The sequence below is a fragment of the Lycium ferocissimum genome, chromosome 2 (genome assembly GCF_029784015.1).
Source record: "Lycium ferocissimum isolate CSIRO_LF1 chromosome 2, AGI_CSIRO_Lferr_CH_V1, whole genome shotgun sequence".
NCBI lineage: Eukaryota > Viridiplantae > Streptophyta > Magnoliopsida > Solanales > Solanaceae > Lycium > Lycium ferocissimum.
The window spans coordinates 61,522,433-61,541,373 of record NC_081343.1 but is presented as its reverse complement, the minus strand read 5'-3'; the positions used below and the strand labels follow the sequence as shown (position 1 = coordinate 61,541,373).

The window sequence follows — 18,941 nt, the reverse complement described above, 5'->3', positions numbered from 1 at the left end:
GGAACTTCTAGTTCCTCCTAAATTGTTGCGTTTTACGCTACTTAATACGGAGTTTAAGACTTATGCATTGATAAATTACAGGTAAATGTCTATGATAAGTCGGAGGAGTACAATAATTAACAAACCGATACAAAGGATAAACGAATCTACTATAATAGGTTAAACGTACAAATAAAGTCGTAAGATTTTAATTTAATTCCCACTAGACTTGGTACACCGGGCTGCCCTTTTCTTTTAGACTTGGTACAACTTAGCGGATGAAAATTATTTCTTTCTTTCTTAATCCTACAACAGTAAACACGTATACTGTCCATATCTCTCACAAACGCGGAGAGAGAGTGAAACTTTTACTGCCTTTTCAACTTATAAAATGTAGGCAATAGAGGATATTCAAAGCATGCAATCTTGAGATTATCTTTTCATCTCCTCTGCTCTTTCCCATTAGGTTCTTGAAAGTGGAGGAAGCAGTTAGCCAATCAACTCAAAGGAATCAGGGGAATTAGCTACTATATATACCTTGCTAGTTCTTAACTAATAAAGTCTAATTGAAAAGATCATGGCTAGTGAAGAGTTAAAACATAGACTGAAGGCGTTTTTGCTAACAGCAGTCTGGATACTATGCTGGGGATTATTCACCATAAGTGATGTTAGCAGTGCAGAAAGGCTTCTCAAGGACAAAGAGCCAACTTACATTAATGTGGAGAATAATGAAATGAAACCACAAGGTTTTGCACTAAAGCTTGTGCATTTCCTGTGGAATGGGAGGTCCTCTTATGAGCACGTCTGGCCGGTAATACTCAAGCTTTATCAGTTCTTTTACTGCTTAATTTATAGCCCTTTGGCTTGAAATCTTATTTAGCCACATCAACATGATCCCTATCATGCATGCTCTTGTGATTCATGAATTTTCTTTTGAATTACATGACTATTCGGAATATCCCTCACGTGTGAGTATGATTTCTTTTTATGGATGAAGTACGTAAAAAGAATTTGATACTAGCAACAGTGAGACTCGAACTTGCCAGGATCTCTGTCTGTTCTAATATGACTATATAGCTTTTAGATGATAGTCATACAATTAAACATGATAAAATAGCATGCAGAGGTCCTAGGTTCAAATTAAACCACACCTCACACCAAAGAACCAAAAATATTGCCAATGTTTGACCAATAAAAAAGAATCAAATCACACTCGAGGAGTACGTTGAGATATATACTCCATAATCATGTAACTAAAATGTATTCTTTCTAACCGGTTTAAGCTTTTCTGCAGAAATAGAAAGGTATTTAGCCTATGTAACTACAAACGCATACAAACATATAATCGAAAGTTAGCTAACTATTATCACTGTGCGTGTTTTTCTTTCGGAACAGGAGATGAAGTTTGGATGGAGAGTAGTAGTTGGATCCATTGTGGGATTTTTTGGTGCAGCCTTGGGAAGCGTCGGAGGGGTTGGAGGTGGTGGAATCTTCGTTCCAATGCTAACTCTTATCATCGGTTTCGACCCAAAATCATCCACAGCTATTTCAAAATGTATGTCATTCAAAGCTTATCAAGCATAAAGTATATTTTATATACTTATTTTCGTCGTAACTTATTTTGTCGAGCACTAAACTATTGATTTTTTCATTAAAAGGCATGATAATGGGAGCAGCAGGATCAACAGTGTACTACAACATGAGGCTGAGGCACCCATCACTAGACATGCCCATAATAGACTATGACTTGGCCTTGCTCTTACAACCTATGCTCATGCTTGGTATTAGCATTGGCGTCGCTTTCAATGTCATCTTTGCTGATTGGATGGTCACTGTCCTGCTTATCATCCTTTTTGTTGGTAAATATTCGATCCCGAAATCTAGTACTACTATTATCTTTTTTCTAGTTTAACCTGTGATGAAATGTTAGAACTCTAACTCCTGAATTCCTGCCTTGCACATTTTTCGAGCTTTTCAAAAGGCTAAAGTACTATACATATGTTTTAGGTACCTCGTCAAAGGCACTGTTCAAAGGAATCGAGACATGGAAGAAGGAAACAATAATGAAAAAGGTGAGTTTTACATTTCTTCACCTAATCCCAAAAAACATAAGTTAATACTTTTTTCTTTTCAAGAACTCACTGGAACTTGATATCGCGCTACAAAATAATCGCAGGAAGCTGCCAAGCTGCAGTTGGGGTCAGAGTCCAAGCCAGGTAAGTTTTTGGCATCTTTAGCATTGTTTAGTTCTGCAATAACAAGAATGCAAAGGTGAAATTACATGAAAACAACTAGAAACATAATTAGAGATATACAAGAAGTGAAAGTAACATATTTCATAAATAGATAAAAGAAAGTAGACATGTCACGATCCTGAAGGACATAAAAAAAAGAAAATCCAAAGCGAAACAAGCCAATTAAAATAGACAGGTATATTCAAGGTTTTGATCATCTGCTCAAATGCAGAGTCTGAAGGGGAATACAGGCCACTTCCTACTGGTCCATTAGCTAATGTAGATGACACTGTAAGTACATGCTCTGTTCATATCTTGACTAATTTTGATCCGATCATCTTTAACAACTTGTCTATGGTTGATCGAGTGCATGTTACAGGTTTTAATTAATATTCCAATTTTCACCTGTCTAGGTTCCCATGATTCGCAATGTTTACTGGAAAGAATTGGGACTTCTAATGTTTGTTTGGGTGGGTTTCCTTGCAATTCAAATTGTAAAGGTAAGCAATTTATGAATAAACTCCTACTTTGTAGTCTCTCAAACACATACTCATATGCTGCTTCTTCTTTTTTTTTTTTTTTTTTGACCAATGGTTATTTATTTATCTGCTTGCAGACCTACACCGTGACTTGCTCCATCGAGTACTGGATTTTAAACTTCTTGCAGGTAAAGCACCTTGCTACACACTTATTACCTAAAACATTTAACCTTACACTGACAGTGTGAAGAACTTTGATGCTATCAATATATTTTAGGAAGTAACTTATTTCTAACATCTATGGTTAGTGCATATATCCAATTTAGTTTGTCAAACTTGTATACAAAAATTTAAGAATGAGCAAGCAAGATAATGGTTTCATATAATATGTTAGGTACCTGTAGCTGTTTCGGTTTCATTATATGAAGCAGTATGTCTGTACAAGGGGACAAGGGTGATAGCATCAAAAGGAAAGGAGATAACAAGCTGGAAGCCACATCTACTCTTGTTTTACTGTTGTTGTGCGATAGTTGCTGGTATTGTTGGCGGTTTGCTTGGTCTTGGAGGTGGCTTCATCTTAGGTCCTCTCTTCCTTGAACTTGGAATTCCTCCCCAGGTACACCTTGCTATAAAGTACCCAATATTCTATCTAGTAGTATTAGTTATTAAACACTTCTTTCTTGTACTTATATTCCAGTGGATCCAAAATTTAAACAAAGTGGTTTATGAGTTGAGAGAGAAATTTTGAAATGTATAGCTAACTCCATGAATACTTGTTTTTGCACAAACTCTCGCATATACATAAATAGTGTTTGATTGAGAAGAACTGAGTTCAGCTGAATCCACGAACCCATTATCGGATTCATTACTGTACAATACATCTAGTCAAGTAAATCCTCATTGCACAAATGTTATCAGATAGTATACTATGGTTATCTGGACACAAAGAAAAGAAGAGATTTGTTCCATTTTTTTCTTCCAATTTTTAAATAGTTGATGAAGTATAAGTTGTTTGACAAAGTGAAACAAATTGGCAGGTAGCAAGTGCGACATCAACCTTTTCAATGACATTCTCATCCTCCATGTCAGTTGTGCAATATTACCTTTTGAAGCGTTTCCCAGTCCCATATGGTAAGCAACAAAGACAAAAAGATAAGAAAATTTATCGTCAAATGCTTTAAAAGTAGGACTATTATGTTCATGACCTTAGAGTTGGTAACTATAATAGGGTTACAAGGAAGTTAATCTTACAGCTTATATTTGAATATGCAGCTACTTATTTCGTTTCTGTGGCAACAATTGCTGCACTAGTCGGTCAACACGTAGTAAGAAGAGTAATTGCTTTTCTTGGAAGGGCTTCTATAATCATATTCATACTGGCCATGACAATATTTACCAGTGCAATCAGCTTAGGTATTTTCATCCTCATATATTGATTTCTGCCCATTGCTTCTTTTTTATCTTTTGACCATAAAAAGTTGTGTTGGGTAATTGGCAGGTGGTGTGGGGATAGCAAATATGATCGAGAAGCTGGAGAACAACGATTATATGGGATTTGATAACCTCTGTTACCGCTCCTAGATATGCATATTTGCTTTGGCTTCAAGACAAGGCAGGCTGTGGGAGTTCTCTCAAACTGGAGTGGATGGGGTTTAAGGATATGACTACTTCCACATTGTAATAAGTTACATTTTCTATTTATTTTCAAAAAGAAATCATAACTTGGTTCCATCTCAATCTTATTTCTGTCCACATTTCTTCTACTTCGACTGTTTTGATACTTATGCAGTAGACTACATCAATGTTTCCTTTCACTTACAACAAAAGGTTTTTCGGAGTCGTATTCTTGTGATATCCCTAAGGCCTGGATGGTTTACATCTAAATTAGTCAAATTTCAACATATTACGTGTATTTATTTTCTTTCATAAACTCTTATTAGTTCTGAAAATATCTGAATAATATAATTTAGATTTTGAATGGAGTTAAAATCATCAAAGCGTTCACTTATTAAAATTTTATGTGAATGTAATCTTTTATCAATTCTCTAATTGTTATCACCGCCAATCATTATCGTCAACTGTCACCACACAACCAATATCGCTTGTCATCACCACTACCAGCAACTACCTCGTACCACCAACCACCTTCATTGTATGTCATTACAAAGCAACTTCCACTTCACAGTCACGTACTGCGTCGGTTGTGTGAAGTTTTTCAAAGGGGTTTAAATGGTCCTAACTTCTCTACTCACAATCTTAAAATTTTAGGTTGGACGCTCACACATACTTTTAGCATGGTATCCGAGCAAGTAAAAGTAATGAGTTCGATTCTGACCGCCACTTATTAACAAATAATTTTCACATGTTTGGCCAATGAAAAATAATTAAACTTGTACTTGAGGGTGAGTACCAAGACATAATATAATTAATCAATTAAAAGTCTGTGTTTAATAATAGTTTAAGCTTTTAAATGGATTGGTAGCATTCTATCACGTGATATCCAATTCAAATTTTGGTAAGCCGGTTTGCACAACTATATTTCTCCATAACTCCACCTATTGTAATGCTATGGGGCTTTATTTCTTCAATTGAGCCCATTGAGCCGCTCTGATATCAACTTCGTACCCCTCTTTAGCATGTTGATCTACTACATCAAGGTCCACCTTTTAATCTTCTAAAAGAATCAATCCACATATAAAATCAAGAACCGAGTAACAAGGGTGGAGGTGTTAGCTGTAATTGTCCCAATCGTGTACAAGTTTTCACAAGAGTTTAAATCCATTTTGCCCATAGCCTTAAAGTTTTGGATTGAATTCTTTCTCAATCTTCACACCAACTACCTCCACTATCCATGTACCACCACTATTAACCACAATTTACCACCAAGACACAACCTCCACCATTAATCACCTTTATCGGATTTTGGGATAAATTCAAACTTTATACTCCTTAATACATTATCAAAAGTACTACTACAATTTATTTAGTTTTTATTAGTATCAAAATTTTATTTTAGAAAAATTAAGAAAGTTTAAGACTTGATCATTGTACCATACTACAAACTTCTTTCATTATTTTCTTGAACAGAAAAGTATGAACAAGTTCGAATAACCATTTGTTCATGAGGAGTGCTAATTTAGGTATGCCAGATCTCTCACACTGATCATTTGAAGACCCCCACTAGAGTGTCACAAAACTTGGACCTTTTTTAAAAACTCTTTGAATCAGTGACAGATAAAACTTTTCCTTTTTAGTTATTTATCTGCAATTTTAGGCCCCATTTATCCATAGATATAAAAAAAAATCACCTTTTTTTGGAATTTTGGAGTTGGAGTTGGAGTTGTGTTTGGCCATAGTTTTTAAAATTGTAATTTTTGATAAAATATAATTGTAAAAAAGTGAAAAAAGTGATTTTTTTTAAAAAATAAGTTTTTTTGAGTTTTTGGTATTTCGAAATATAACTTCAAATTATAATCGGAATTCTCATGGCCAAACGCTGATTCCGAAAAAAGTGAAAACATTTCGGAATAAAGTGAATAATTCTTATGGCCAAACGGGGGCTTAAATTCACGGATCCTAATTGGGTCCCATTGGATGTGACAAGTGACAATCCATAATTAAATTTTTACGGGGATAACGCGGCATTATATCGGGCTTAGCGATACTAGAGCGCACTATTTCAAGTTTGAACAGACATGCGCGACAGTCATCCAACCAATGGCATTCTTGATATTATTTGAAACTTCCAAGGGCAATTATATAACATCTATTTCCCGCCTTTTGGTCTTCTTGCACGACTATTTGATTGCAATAAATAAAGAAACAAAATATATTTACCTTTTTGCTGCAAATATAGTACACACCTTTTCCATTAATAGCCCATTCTCTCTGGTCTCCTTCGTTGCTCCGACTCACTGATTCAGTATGTTTCATGCTTAAAGCTGCAATTTTTTTTTTGTGCGTGTGTGGTGATTTGGTGCATTTTCCTGAGGATTTTCCCCCCTCTTTTTTATGTTTTTTTAAATTTTAGTTCTCTTCTGTTTTTGTACTGGTTTTTTTCGGGAGGAAATGCAGATGATTTACCTTTGAGTTGGTTACATTTTGGTTTAATGGAATGTTTTTGCTTGTGAAATGTTGTTTATAGGAGCTTAGGGTTTGGACTTAAAAATGGTGGCTGATGATGGAGTGAAGGACAAGACAGTTGTGGACTCTCCTGTTTCCGTCCTCGAAGATGAGGTATATATATTTTTTTTTCTATCATTTTGCTTATTTTTTTATTTATTTTTCTAATGTTTGTTTGTGTTTTGTTGCTCACAACTGTTGTCCTTTTTCGTGGTCGCTGCGTTGTTTTTACTGGCTATGATTTAAGGTTCTTGGTGTTGCCATTCGAAGTGGGTCTGAGGAGGGTAGGATGTAGGCAGACCTTACCTCTACTTTTTTTTTTTGGAATAGAGAGGCTGTTTCTCTTAGACCCTCGGCTCAAAAGAAATGTAACCAATGAGAAGTTACTGTATAATATAATGGCTTTTATTGGAAACAACCTCTTTAACCTACAAAGATAGGGTAAGGTCTGCGTACACTCTACCTTCCCTAGGCCCCACTTGTGGGATTGCAGTAGTTATGTTGTTGTTGTATAATATATTGGCTTTGAATTTTCAAACCCTGATCTTTGAAAATAAGTTGCTAGCATAGGAGGAGGTTTCTTGGGCAAAAAAAAAAAAAACTTTGTTTTAAGACATTTTACTTACCCTTGGGCAGAGACGCGATGGGGGGGGGGGGGGAGTGGAAGATTGGTGAAGCTGGACATGTATGAACTCTAAAGTCGAATCAATTTGTTTAAAGTGATATTTACTCTACTGATCATCAATATAAAATGGCGTATGAGTAAAATAAGCTTTTTAGAAGCTCGGTAAATTGGTAAACAAAGAATGCAAGGATTTTGATCTTTCGTGAGTTTCCAAGGCGAATAGCTGCTTATTTTTCTTATATTCAGTTTATGTTTTTGACTCAAATGCTGAGTTCTGGGATCACTTACCAGTTATTTCTGCTTGGAGATTTACTGTATCAAGGAACACTTTCCTGATGGGGATTTAAGTATCTCCTCACCTGTACTGCAACCGTAGTTGCTTTTGTTTATTATAATTTTAGATGGAGGCATATTATTCTAACTGAAGAAAATGTACTGGAGGCTGATTCTGTGGGTACTTATTAATTAGAAAGCGTAGAGTTGGTGTAAGGGGAATTATTTGCTGTAGTTTGGTTAGACACTTGTCCTGCTTTTTCTTTTCTGATTTTAAGTTAGAGAGATGTCATTTTGATACTTTTTTTGGTTTTTTCCCCAGCAAGAGTCTAGCTCCTTAGTATTTCAAAAAACATTTTCATTTAATTTTTTTCTGAATTACATTGTCTGTGCCTGTCTTGAAGGATACCTGCAAAGAGGAGCTGGCTGTCAAATTGGAGGAAGAAGTAACATTTAACCCAGAAAATGGGAATGCCACTCATATACCTGAATACATGGCAAAAGAGGAGGAGATATTGATGAGAGAACGGGCAAAGGAGGAAGAGGAACAGCTAAATAAACTCAAGGAAGCGCCCATCTTGAATGACACTCAATTTACCAAGTTGGATGAGCTTCTTACCCAGACACAGCTTTACTCAGAGTTCCTGCTGGAGAAGATGGATAACATCACAACGGTATCACCCTGATTTTTGGAAGAATTTAAATTGAACGTGGAAAAGTTGAAACTCTTTTGCTTATCAAGTTCATTTCTTCACTTTGTATGTGCAGAATGTGGTAGAAGATGAAGAGAAAAGCGGTAAAGGAAACAAGAAAGGCCGTGGCTCAAAACGGAAGGCGACCACAAGCTACAACGATGTACACCTTTTCTTGCATCCTATTTTAACTAAATCTTGAATATGCCATCAAACCAAGAACTCTAGTTGAGAATTTGTTGGAAAGTTTTATCCTGCCATTCGACTGGTTGAGTTTTCTATTGGATGGTATTTAAAAGAGTACTTTCTTTTATCTGATGGAAATTATTAAAATGTGTAAAAAATATGGTATTTCTTTGAACAACATTTGCATGCATACTTGGGTCTTTTTTCTGTGGCTCTTATATTCATAACTAAAAGTATATTTGAATTATTTTTTTGGAGATTATTTCCCTTTCTTAACTGTAAGCTAGTTCCATTACCTGCATTTCATTGAAATGGTTTCAATTATTTACGCAGAAGAAAGCCAAAAGAGCTGTTGCTGCCATGCTTACTAGATCTAAAGAAGACACTCCTATTGAAGATGCAACCCTTACGGAGGAAGAGAGATTCGAGAAAGAGCAGGCCGAACTTGTGCCCTTGCTGACTGGGGGAAAGTTGAAATCTTATCAACTGAAAGGTGTCAAGTGGTTGATTTCATTATGGCAAAATGGACTGAATGGTATCCTAGCAGATCAAATGGGACTTGGAAAGACAATTCAAACTATAGCTTTTCTTGCTCATTTGAAGGGGAATGGGTTGGATGGTCCCTATTTGATCATTGCTCCCCTATCTACACTTTCAAATTGGTTGAATGAGATGGAAAGGTACATTAGCATCTTCATTGCTGGCAATTAACTAGATGTTCTGCTTGTGTATTGGTGGAGCTGCTTCCCTTTTTTTATGAAACTGTCTTGTGTTATTTTTGTGTAATAAAGGCATGACATTTTTATTCTTTTTCAATTGAAAGGTTCGTGCCCTCAATCAATGCAATCATCTATCATGGTGACAAGAAACAGAGGGATGAGATAAGGATGAAACACATGCCGAAGACCATAGGTCCTAAATTTCCCATTGTAATTACGTCTTATGAAGTTGCAATGATTGACGCAAGGAAGTTTCTGAGGCACTACAATTGGAAATATCTTGTGGTGGATGAGGTACCCACAACTGACAATTTGCCTTTTAAACTAGTATTATTTTGTAGCATTTCTATATACAGGTTTGTTCTTTCATTTAGAAAGCAGCTCATTTTGTACTTTGTGCTGATATTTTGTTGCTTTCTTTCTAAGGGACATAGGTTAAAGAACTCAAAATGCAAACTGTTCAAAGAATTGAAGCTGTTGCCGATTGAAAACAAGCTTCTATTAACTGGAACACCTCTGCAGAATAACTTAGCTGAGCTGTGGTCCTTGTTAAACTTCATTTTACCTGATATATTCTCATCCCACGATGAATTTGAGTCATGGTAATCAGCTGTTTTTTGGGACCATTTCGGTTAAAGTGCTTTCTTGTGACTGCGTAGATGTGTTATTATCATTGCAATATTATTTTGATTTCTATTTATCTGCTCATGTTATTTGTTTTTATGTTTTGCAAAAATTGCACGCCAAGTCCTTCGTCACCTTCATCTGATTTGTGGCACTCTTAGTAAAAACCTGTCATGTCAGCGAAATGGCTAGTCCATTTATCAGTCCTTAAACAGATATCCTGTATATATATGGTTTCTAATTGCTTGGATGCATTAACGTGATTCATTTTCTCTTAGCTGACTTTCAATTGTGGTCTGTTCTTAGAACTCCTGATACATGCTATTATTGTATAGAGTTAGTAACCGGTATTGGAAAAATTATCTCGATTCTCTTCAGAGTTCATAGGGGATGATTTGTTTTACTTTGTCTATCAGTATATGAAGTTGCATGTTGCAGGAGTGTCAAATGTAGGATCTGCCACTGTTTTAATCATCTCCCAGCTTTGTTCATATATAAGCTTTAGTGAATGTCAATCATGAAGAATTTTAGTGTGTAATATATTATGTGGTCTATTTATGTATCAGGTTTGATCTTTCGGGGAAGTACAACAATGAATCCGAAAAAGAAGAGATGGAAGAAAAAAGGAGATCACACGTATGATTATCTTCTAGTATTATAACAATTTCTTTCCATTTTAAAACATTATCATTTGATCAATAATGTGGTAATTGCAGGTTGTGGCAAAACTCCATGCTATATTACGCCCTTTTCTTCTACGGAGGATGAAAGTGGATGTTGAGCAAAACCTTCCTCGTAAGAAGGAGATAATTTTGTATGCCACCATGACTGAGTACCAGAAAAAGTTCCAGGAACACCTAATTAATAGGACGCTGGAGGGCTATTTGCTTGAGAATGTGTCCACTGGTAATTAGTTCAATCTTAAATATATATCTGATTTTTGAGGGAAATGAGTTGGTTGATCTCTTCTAGATTGTCAGTTTGATTGAGAATGTGTGTACTGAATTATTGCAATCACAAATATGTAACTGACTCTGCTGGAATTGAGTTGGTTTATCTCTCTAGATTTTTGGTTTTATAGAGAATGTGTGATGTGTCCACTTGTATCAGTGCAAAGTTTTAATATAGAACTTATTCTGAGAGAACTGTATTGGTTTATCTCTGCTACACTTTCTATTGTTATGAAACACTGATTTTCTTTTCCCACACTATGGCATCTCCAGTTATGTTTGGAGTGTCTTTTATGTTGGTTTTATCCCGTGAAGGGAATTTCTTTTTATGTACCATCATAGGGCTTTAGTTATTCCTGGACCCTGTAGAGTTCTCAGTCCTAATGCCTTGTCGGGTTGATTTTGCAGGGAATGGTTTTAAGGGAAAGCTTAATAATTTGATGATTCAACTTCGCAAGAATTGCAACCATCCCGACCTCTTGGAGTCTCTCTACAACGGTTCTAGTATGTGATGGATGATTTGTGGAATTGATAATTGTGATTATGTGCTTGTTAGTAATAGCATTTTGTTTTGTTCTTTAATTGGCAGATTTTTATCCACCTTTGGAACAAATAGTTGAGCAATGTGGCAAGTTTCGCTTGCTGCACAGACTGTTATTAAAGCTTTTTGCTCGCAAACACAAGGTATGTCAAGCTGTCTGTTGCTTTGAGCTTTTCTGTCTTCTCAATATGTCAAGCTGTCTGTTGCTTTGCGCTTTTCTGTCTTCTCACTTTGCTCTAACTTTTAAACTCATTTCATTAACTGCCAACAGGTTCTGATATTCTCTCAGTGGACTAGAGTACTAGACATAATGGACTATTATTTTAGTGAAAGGGGATTTGATGTTTGTAGAATTGATGGCAGTGTGAAATTGGACGAAAGAAAAAGACAGGTAATTGGTGCTTATATTTTGATGCAGGCTCAGTATGTTTTTGTTTTGTTTCTGATAAGGCTTGGACCATTGCAATGTAGAAAATTGTAATCCACGCATTTCCAGTCTTTGATCCCTAAGATTGTTTCAATTTTCTTTATCAGTCCAACTTCTCTTGCTCAGAGAAGTTGTGAGCAGTTATGACCATGTGATTAGGATAGGCTGCATGAGTGCTTATGAACATCTGGCTATAATTACCGTTGGTCTGACCTTCTAATATTCTTAACTCGGATTGGGTGTGGAACTTCACTTCTCCCTAGGAAGAAACCTGATGATGTACTAATCAACTTGTGTACTCTCTCATGATTGCAAGAGAAAGCGCCTGGGCTTAATGATTTCTTTTCATGCATTATTTCATTTTGGACTCTTAGTTGCTTCACTCCTTTTTTCTAAAAAAGATGATCCACTCTTTTATTATCATTTTTTTTATATGCAAGTCTATTATTTCTTTCCAGTTTACCTCAACTGCTGTCCCCTTGTCATTTTTCTTTACAGATCAAAGTTTCCATCTCCTTGGTTATACATCAATATCAAGTAGTGCTATGTTGCTTTATTTTGATTTTGATGTGACACCTTTCTTATTTTCTACTCTCAATGTTGCATTATTTTAATTTCCTCTCACTTGAACTCCCTCTAAAAGATATAGACTCTCATTGTCGTTATGAGCTATTGGAATGGGCTTAGGTCACATGATCTAGTTTGTTTTCTGGAATTTTTTTTAACGATGTTGATCTGTTTGTAATTACCTTATTCGAGGAACAGATCCAGGAGTTTAATGATGTTAGCAGCAAGTACAGGATATTTCTTCTTAGCACTAGAGCTGGTGGCCTTGGTATCAATCTCACTGCTGCTGATACCTGTATATTATATGACAGTGACTGGGTATCTTCTTCAAGACCCCTAGTGTTTTTATTCGTTCTTCCAATGTTTTTTTCACATGGTTTTTCTTTTTCTTCTTTGATAGCTTTTTGTGCTGCACTATTTTACCTATACTTGATCATTAGTATTATTTCCTTTTCAGAATCCTCAAATGGATCTACAGGCAATGGATCGGTGTCATAGAATTGGTCAGACCAAACCTGTTCATGTTTACAGGCTTTCAACAGCGTTGTCTGTGGAGGTATTATTCAGGCTATATCTAAAAATATATTTTCCGCTCTTTATTGCTCATTCTAATAAAGTTAAATGCGTTGCCTTCAGGGTCGAATCCTCAAAAGAGCTTTTAGCAAGTTGAAGCTTGAGCATGTGGTTATTGGAAAAGGACAATTCAAGCAGGAAAGGGGCAAACCTTCCGTGGATGTTAAGGATGTTACGGAGGTTTGTGTTTTTGTCCCTTTGAGGAAATTCTACTTTTTCATCCTATGTTGCAACTTGCAAATTCTCTTTTTCCTTGTATAGTTTTTTGAAAATTTGAAGATATCTTATAAAAGATCACCACTAAGAAAATCCTGTCTGGATATGTACATGAGCCAGCAAAAAAGTAATTCTAAACCTGTAGTGATTCCATAACTACTAGAATAGATTCAGCCTCATCTATTTGTTCCATTTTACACCAAAAACAAAAATAGAGCTCACATTTGGATTTTATCTTCTGAATGTTGTTTTCCATGTCTTGAAAACATCTTCTATTTCTTTCAATCGAAACAGTCCACCACATAGCAACTAATTGTAATTGTTTGTTTACGTTCTCGTAAACTAGTTCAAAAATGTTCCCATTTACCTTGTTTGTTGTCCTTGAGCCCATTCCTTTCTGTGGTATGAAGCAACAATGAGACAACAACAACAACAACCCAGTGAAATCCCACAACGTGAGGTGGTAGATGGAAATAATAGAAAGCATAAAAGAATAAGGCCAAGAGATTTGCTAGCGATCTTTGATGTTACGGTTTGTAAAGAGGATGACTATCACGGATAAAATAAGATAATCAAAGTACAAGTTGGTGTAACAGACCAAAGCACAAATGTGACTACTAATATGAAAGGATAAAGATCTCTTAAACCTCTACTAATAAGTCCCTCCATACCCTCTATCTAAGTCGGATGAGACAGGACCAGATAATATTATTTTTGGCACTTGGTAGATGGAAATAATAGGTGAATTTTGCTAATTGATCTTTGATGTTACAGGAGGAGGATTTGTTGACTCTCTTGAAAGATGAAGATAGTGAAGAGGACAAGTTGGTGCAGACAGATGTTACTGATGAAGATCTGGAGAAGATTTTAGACCGTAGTGATCTAGTTGTCGGTCCACCTTCTTCAGGTGAAGATGGGAACACTGAATCATGTGTTAGTGTCCTTCCTCTCAAAGGACCCGGTTGGGAAGTCGTTATTCCAACTGCAACTGGAGGAATGCTTTCTACCCTCAACAGCTGATGACAATCGTGTTTGAGGACTATTATTGTTAGTCAGTAGTTGATTAGGTGGACTTGTAGCTAGTATTGAATTATATTTTGGTAACCCCGGCAAAATTTTGTTAATTTGTGTAGCTGATGTGGGTGGACATGTACTAAAGTATGATGGTTTTGGCAACAGCAGCAGAAAGGCAATATGGATATAGCTCTTTTTGGATAAGTTTAAGAGTTAATCTGTATTGTTATACTGAGTAAATTATTTTGGAATTGGTATTACTACTTGGATGAGAGCTATCTAGCAGTTCTGTGTTTTGCCTTTCTTTTATGATTTAATCTGTTATTAGTTAATGAAGTTAAATTTGGCAAATAATCCTGAATTTTAGCGACTTGTACATTGAAGTTCGGAGTGTGTTCACTTAAGCATGTAGAATTTAGGGGACGCTAACATTTGACCTCCTGTCAAGTATTCTCACCTTGAGGCTTGAGATTAGTTAGTATCTGGTTTGCTTGCAACTTGCAAGTGCTCAATTCGGAAACATTTTATAAGCAAAAAATAAGAATATCATTAGGGAAAAAAGTTCCGTTACCGGGAATCGAACCCGGGTCTCCTGGGTGAAAGCCAGATATCCTAACCGCTGGACGATAACGGATGTTTGGTTGAACCCTGCTAGGAATAAGATAACTCAGTAGTCACTAATCAGTTCCCGGGCTTTTGGACCCTCAAAGCCGCCTACCAATACCATGCGAAAATGGCAGCCATTTTAACTTCTGCTTCTTTTGAAACAGATTTAAAAGGATTTAAGCCTCCTATACACACAATGAATAAAATTTTTACACTATCAATGTACTTTAGAAACAGATTTAAAAGGATTTAAGTTCCTATGCACACATTGAATAAATTAATTCTTTACACTATTAGTTATTCTAGGTTATCATTCAACATTATTAAACAGAGTTACATGCAATTACCTTCTAATTAACCTGATTGTATATCTTTTACCGTCTGCGCATAGAATTTAACTCTATTTGAAATGGTTTTCAAACTTCAAACTTTCTTAAAGGTAGCAGAGGAGAGATGAACCCAACAGAATGGTAGTAGACAAAAGACAATGGATTCAAGCTCAGATAATTGCCACCGGCCAGATTCTATCCCAGAGGCCAGAAACATTGGTTTCATAAACTAATAAATGACCCATACCATTCTTAGATTATTGACGCGCTCCTTTATAACATAATGTTGTTCCCATCCAAAAAGAAATACAAGTTGTTGAAAAGTAAAGCTACGTGGAAATACAAGACCATCTGTATAGGGATGACTCGTATTCAATATCTAACTAGAGCTCACTTCACAAAATCTCGTTTGTTTAGTGTTGTTTTACAAAAAAATCAGATAAATGTACCAAAAATTCACAAAGATCAGAGGAAATAAATTGGGTTATATTCTTGTAAGAACCTCTATCCAAAATTATTAACCCCATTTCTACATTCTGTCTGTCCAGTTTACACGTCCAACTATCTTTTTCATAGTTTCTCAGGGATAAATGTTCAACTGTTTTGAGTGATCACACTTGGGGAACTGCAAATTTTCCAACTCTTGGAGACAAAATGGATTGCACTTCCTGTATGTTCAGTACCTTTGGTACAGCCATGCCCCCCGAGATAACAATTTCTACATCATTTGAAATATAAATATAGTAAGAAGAGATGAAAGTAAAAATTGCAAAGTTAGTTAAGTAAAAAGGTTCCAATTTAGAGTCTTACCTATCCCCTCTCGAACAGAGAGATTGGGCCTCATAACGTCCATAGAATTTACAAGAAATATATCTCCAAGGTAGAGGTGATTAGTCGGCACATAAACACAACAAAGTTCCTCTGTACCTGTATTCTTGTGAAGTATGACAGTTGAAGTGATGAAGCCAAATGCATACTCACCAAGCCGCGGATGCCTTATTATGGCCACTTCTTTAAAGGCATGTGTAGTCTTATCTGGAAAAAATTGCCGCATTCTGTTTAGCAATTGGAACGTTCAGAATCAAACATCAAAATTTAGTAGGTTACCTGGTGAAATTGCTGAGCTAATTTGCTTGGAGGCAGAGTAGATATAGCTCATGAGGGGCATTTTTTTTATGAACCACTCTCCTAAACTAAGAAGAGATGCACCTAACCATGAGGACATGAACACCCCCACGAAGAAGATGAAAGTCATGGAGGTAGCAAATCCAAGGCCTGTGAATCAGTATGAGCACTAATGATAAATGCAGTGCTCATTCAACAGCAGCAATAGATGTTTCCATCATCAATACAAGGATCAGATACCACAAGTTTTTCATGAAGTAGCTTAAGAGAGAGACATTTTGCATAAGAGCAACCATCTATTCAAATTAAATATGTTAATATAGAATATAGTCAATCAAATTGGAGGGACATATCCAAACATAAAATGAGAGGCGCACACACAAAATCACGGACCACTATAAACCATCTTAATCTTTAAGGTGAGTCTCTATCCTCATATTTCATTTTTGGCTGAAGCTTAGGCACACCCTCAAATGATATTTCTAGAACTGTGATGTAAGATTCTGCATGCTAGTAGGCGAAAATGATAAGATCAATTGTAAATATAAGATGTATCGATGGATGCGAAGTATGAAAGTAATAATGGCAATGGCTTCTCGAACCATAACTGTGTAACCCTATTTCTAATAGATTGACCCCAAAAGTGGTGAAGTCCGAAGAACAATTATGTCATGTTTATCCTCAAAGTCTCAGCTCTTTCCCCTTCACCCTCCCAAACTCATGCCATAAAAAGAAAAAACAAGAGGAAGAAATAACAAATGCTTACAAAAGCTAGATGTCAGTTTTGTACAGTCAAATAGACGAGAACGTAAAGAGCATGGGTACTAACCAAATACATTGATTCCGAGATGATTATAGATTGGGGAAAAGAAGTCATCCACAAAATGAATGAACCACCAGGTGATGTAGAAGGTTATGGCTATGGGAAATAAGATGACACTGCAAAACAATTATAAAACATTTATATGCAAAGGTACCGTTCAGCTAAGAGAAAAGCACTACAGGAGCAACAGATTTCTGAGCAAAAGAAAATGACTAACCATCCGCTGATGAACTTTTTCGAAGTCCAGCTACGAATAACTTTGCTAAATGCCTGCATAGAGAATAAATTTGGTCAGCTTTTCATTACCATTAAAAGGAAGGAGAGGATTAATTCTGCAATTCATCCCCCTATCTAACTTCTAAACCTCTATTTCTTAACATGGTAGATAGATATTCCAATTTTAGTTCTAGGTTACGTGGGACTTGTCTACAGGTAGATAACCAATATCCTGTGTGTATGAATACTCTACAATATTTCACCATTTTGTTTGGAGAATTTTTCATCAATTTTCCACACACGTATAACATCTTTGATACAATTACAAGGGAAACAAATGATTCATGTAACATAGTCCCATAAAATGTGAATCAGGAAGAATAGAAAAAGAAAAAACAATGACAAATGAAAAGTAACACGACAAATATAGTATCACATTGATCGTAACAAAATGTCGTGGCATTTTATTGATGAATTGAAAGAGAGATAGAGATGTATAATATAGAAACCTCTTTGCCAGAGGAGTGATGAGAAGAAGAGGAAATGGGGGAATGAGAAGGAGAAGAAGATTTGGAGTGAGTGGCATTATTCTCTATGCATCCCACAGGTATCAAAAGCTCTATTTCTCTATCCTTCATATCTGATCTTGGCGTCGCCATAACCAATATGAATTGAAATATGATCTCCTTCTTCTTCTTCTTCTTCTTCCCCTTCTCTTCCAGCGATCAAAATGCTCCCCGGCAGCAAGTACTGTTAATCCAATTGTCCATGCCCAGCCTAGCCCTTTTTCTCCAAAATATTCTCAAAATTAAATATTTCAAATTTGTGTCCTTAATTGCATAAAATTTCTTATAATGTGAGTTTAATAGGTAGGAAGAAAAGATGATGTACCAAATTGAGATATCCTGTCAAGTTTGAGAGTATGTCCATATATTTGGGCTAGCTAGTTAAAAATTTGTTGATTTAATGATTACATACTAAGAGCCTGTTTGGATTGGCTTATTTTAGGTGTTTTAAGTCAAAATAGCATTTAAGCACTTTTGTGGTGTTTGAGTAAAATAAAAATAATAATTTTAAGTACTTATTTTTAAGTTAAAATGACAAAAATAAGCCAAAAGCCATAAGTTAGAGTCAAAAGTAATAAGCCGGGCTCTAGCTATGCAAAGATCAAAATACTTGGAATTGGATCGTTTATGTCAATAATAATGAAAAGATTGTTATACAGTGATTATTTACTTTTGAAGAGGACTTATGCATTTTAATATCATTTAATAGCACATAAACTAATATCACACAAAGTTTCGTAATTCAGATATATAATTTAATATCTTCAATCAAATAGGTAGTGTATTAGTTATGCTAACATGATTAGGTCTGTGCACAAATCGGTTCAATCCGAATTTTCAAACCGATTCGAAACAATTCGGATAATTCAATTTGGATAATACAATTCGATTTCGATTTACAAATGCAATTGTAAAATGTTACGGTTTAACGGTTCGGATACGGTTGGCTTCAATTATCAACCGTAACAACCCGAACAAACCGAATTTATATGCCACTAGTGACTAATATGACTAATACTCTAATAGTCTAACTATATATACGCTTAATACTTAAT

At 35.7% G+C, this 18,941-nt stretch overlaps 3 protein-coding genes and 1 non-coding gene across 5 annotated transcripts; 2 read left to right on the top strand and 2 right to left on the bottom strand.

Annotated features, from left to right (window-relative positions):
• Positions 1-386: 386 nt before the first annotated feature.
• Positions 387-4,553, top strand: LOC132046573 (sulfite exporter TauE/SafE family protein 3-like). Its single transcript, XM_059437244.1, has 12 exons — positions 387-790; positions 1,375-1,534; positions 1,638-1,838; positions 1,987-2,051; positions 2,156-2,195; positions 2,446-2,504; positions 2,627-2,713; positions 2,830-2,880; positions 3,087-3,308; positions 3,730-3,823; positions 3,965-4,105; positions 4,191-4,553. The coding sequence occupies exons 1-12, from the start codon at positions 557-559 to the stop codon at positions 4,271-4,273; spliced, it is 1,437 nt and encodes a 478-aa protein (XP_059293227.1). The 5' UTR covers positions 387-556; the 3' UTR covers positions 4,274-4,553.
• Positions 4,554-6,484: 1,931 nt separating this feature from the next.
• LOC132046569 (ATP-dependent DNA helicase DDM1-like) lies at positions 6,485-14,481 on the top strand. 2 transcript variants are annotated; one of them, XM_059437241.1, is made up of 16 exons: positions 6,485-6,618; positions 6,845-6,928; positions 8,117-8,386; positions 8,481-8,567; positions 8,924-9,270; positions 9,414-9,603; positions 9,736-9,911; positions 10,500-10,569; positions 10,650-10,839; positions 11,292-11,387; positions 11,473-11,567; positions 11,696-11,815; positions 12,617-12,736; positions 12,876-12,974; positions 13,055-13,171; positions 13,982-14,481. In XM_059437241.1, the coding sequence occupies exons 2-16, from the start codon at positions 6,860-6,862 to the stop codon at positions 14,225-14,227; spliced, it is 2,292 nt and encodes a 763-aa protein (XP_059293224.1). In that variant the 5' UTR covers positions 6,485-6,618; positions 6,845-6,859; the 3' UTR covers positions 14,228-14,481. The 2 variants fall into 2 exon arrangements, with proteins under 2 accessions (XP_059293224.1, XP_059293225.1); XM_059437242.1 differs by having other exon boundaries at positions 6,490-6,614; positions 6,837-6,928.
• A 302-nt stretch (positions 14,482-14,783) lies between these two features.
• Positions 14,784-14,855, bottom strand: TRNAE-UUC (transfer RNA glutamic acid (anticodon UUC)). The gene has a single exon. It is a non-coding gene; the product is annotated as a tRNA-Glu (tRNA).
• A 529-nt stretch (positions 14,856-15,384) lies between these two features.
• Positions 15,385-18,208, bottom strand: LOC132046570 (protein LIKE COV 1-like). Its single transcript, XM_059437243.1, has 6 exons — positions 17,830-18,208; positions 17,322-17,374; positions 17,111-17,220; positions 16,264-16,431; positions 15,967-16,191; positions 15,385-15,874 (listed from the first exon to the last, which is right to left on the bottom strand). Exons 1-6 carry the CDS (start codon positions 17,977-17,979, stop codon positions 15,768-15,770), a joined length of 813 nt encoding a protein of 270 aa, XP_059293226.1. The 5' UTR covers positions 17,980-18,208; the 3' UTR covers positions 15,385-15,767.
• Positions 18,209-18,941: the final 733 nt, after the last annotated feature.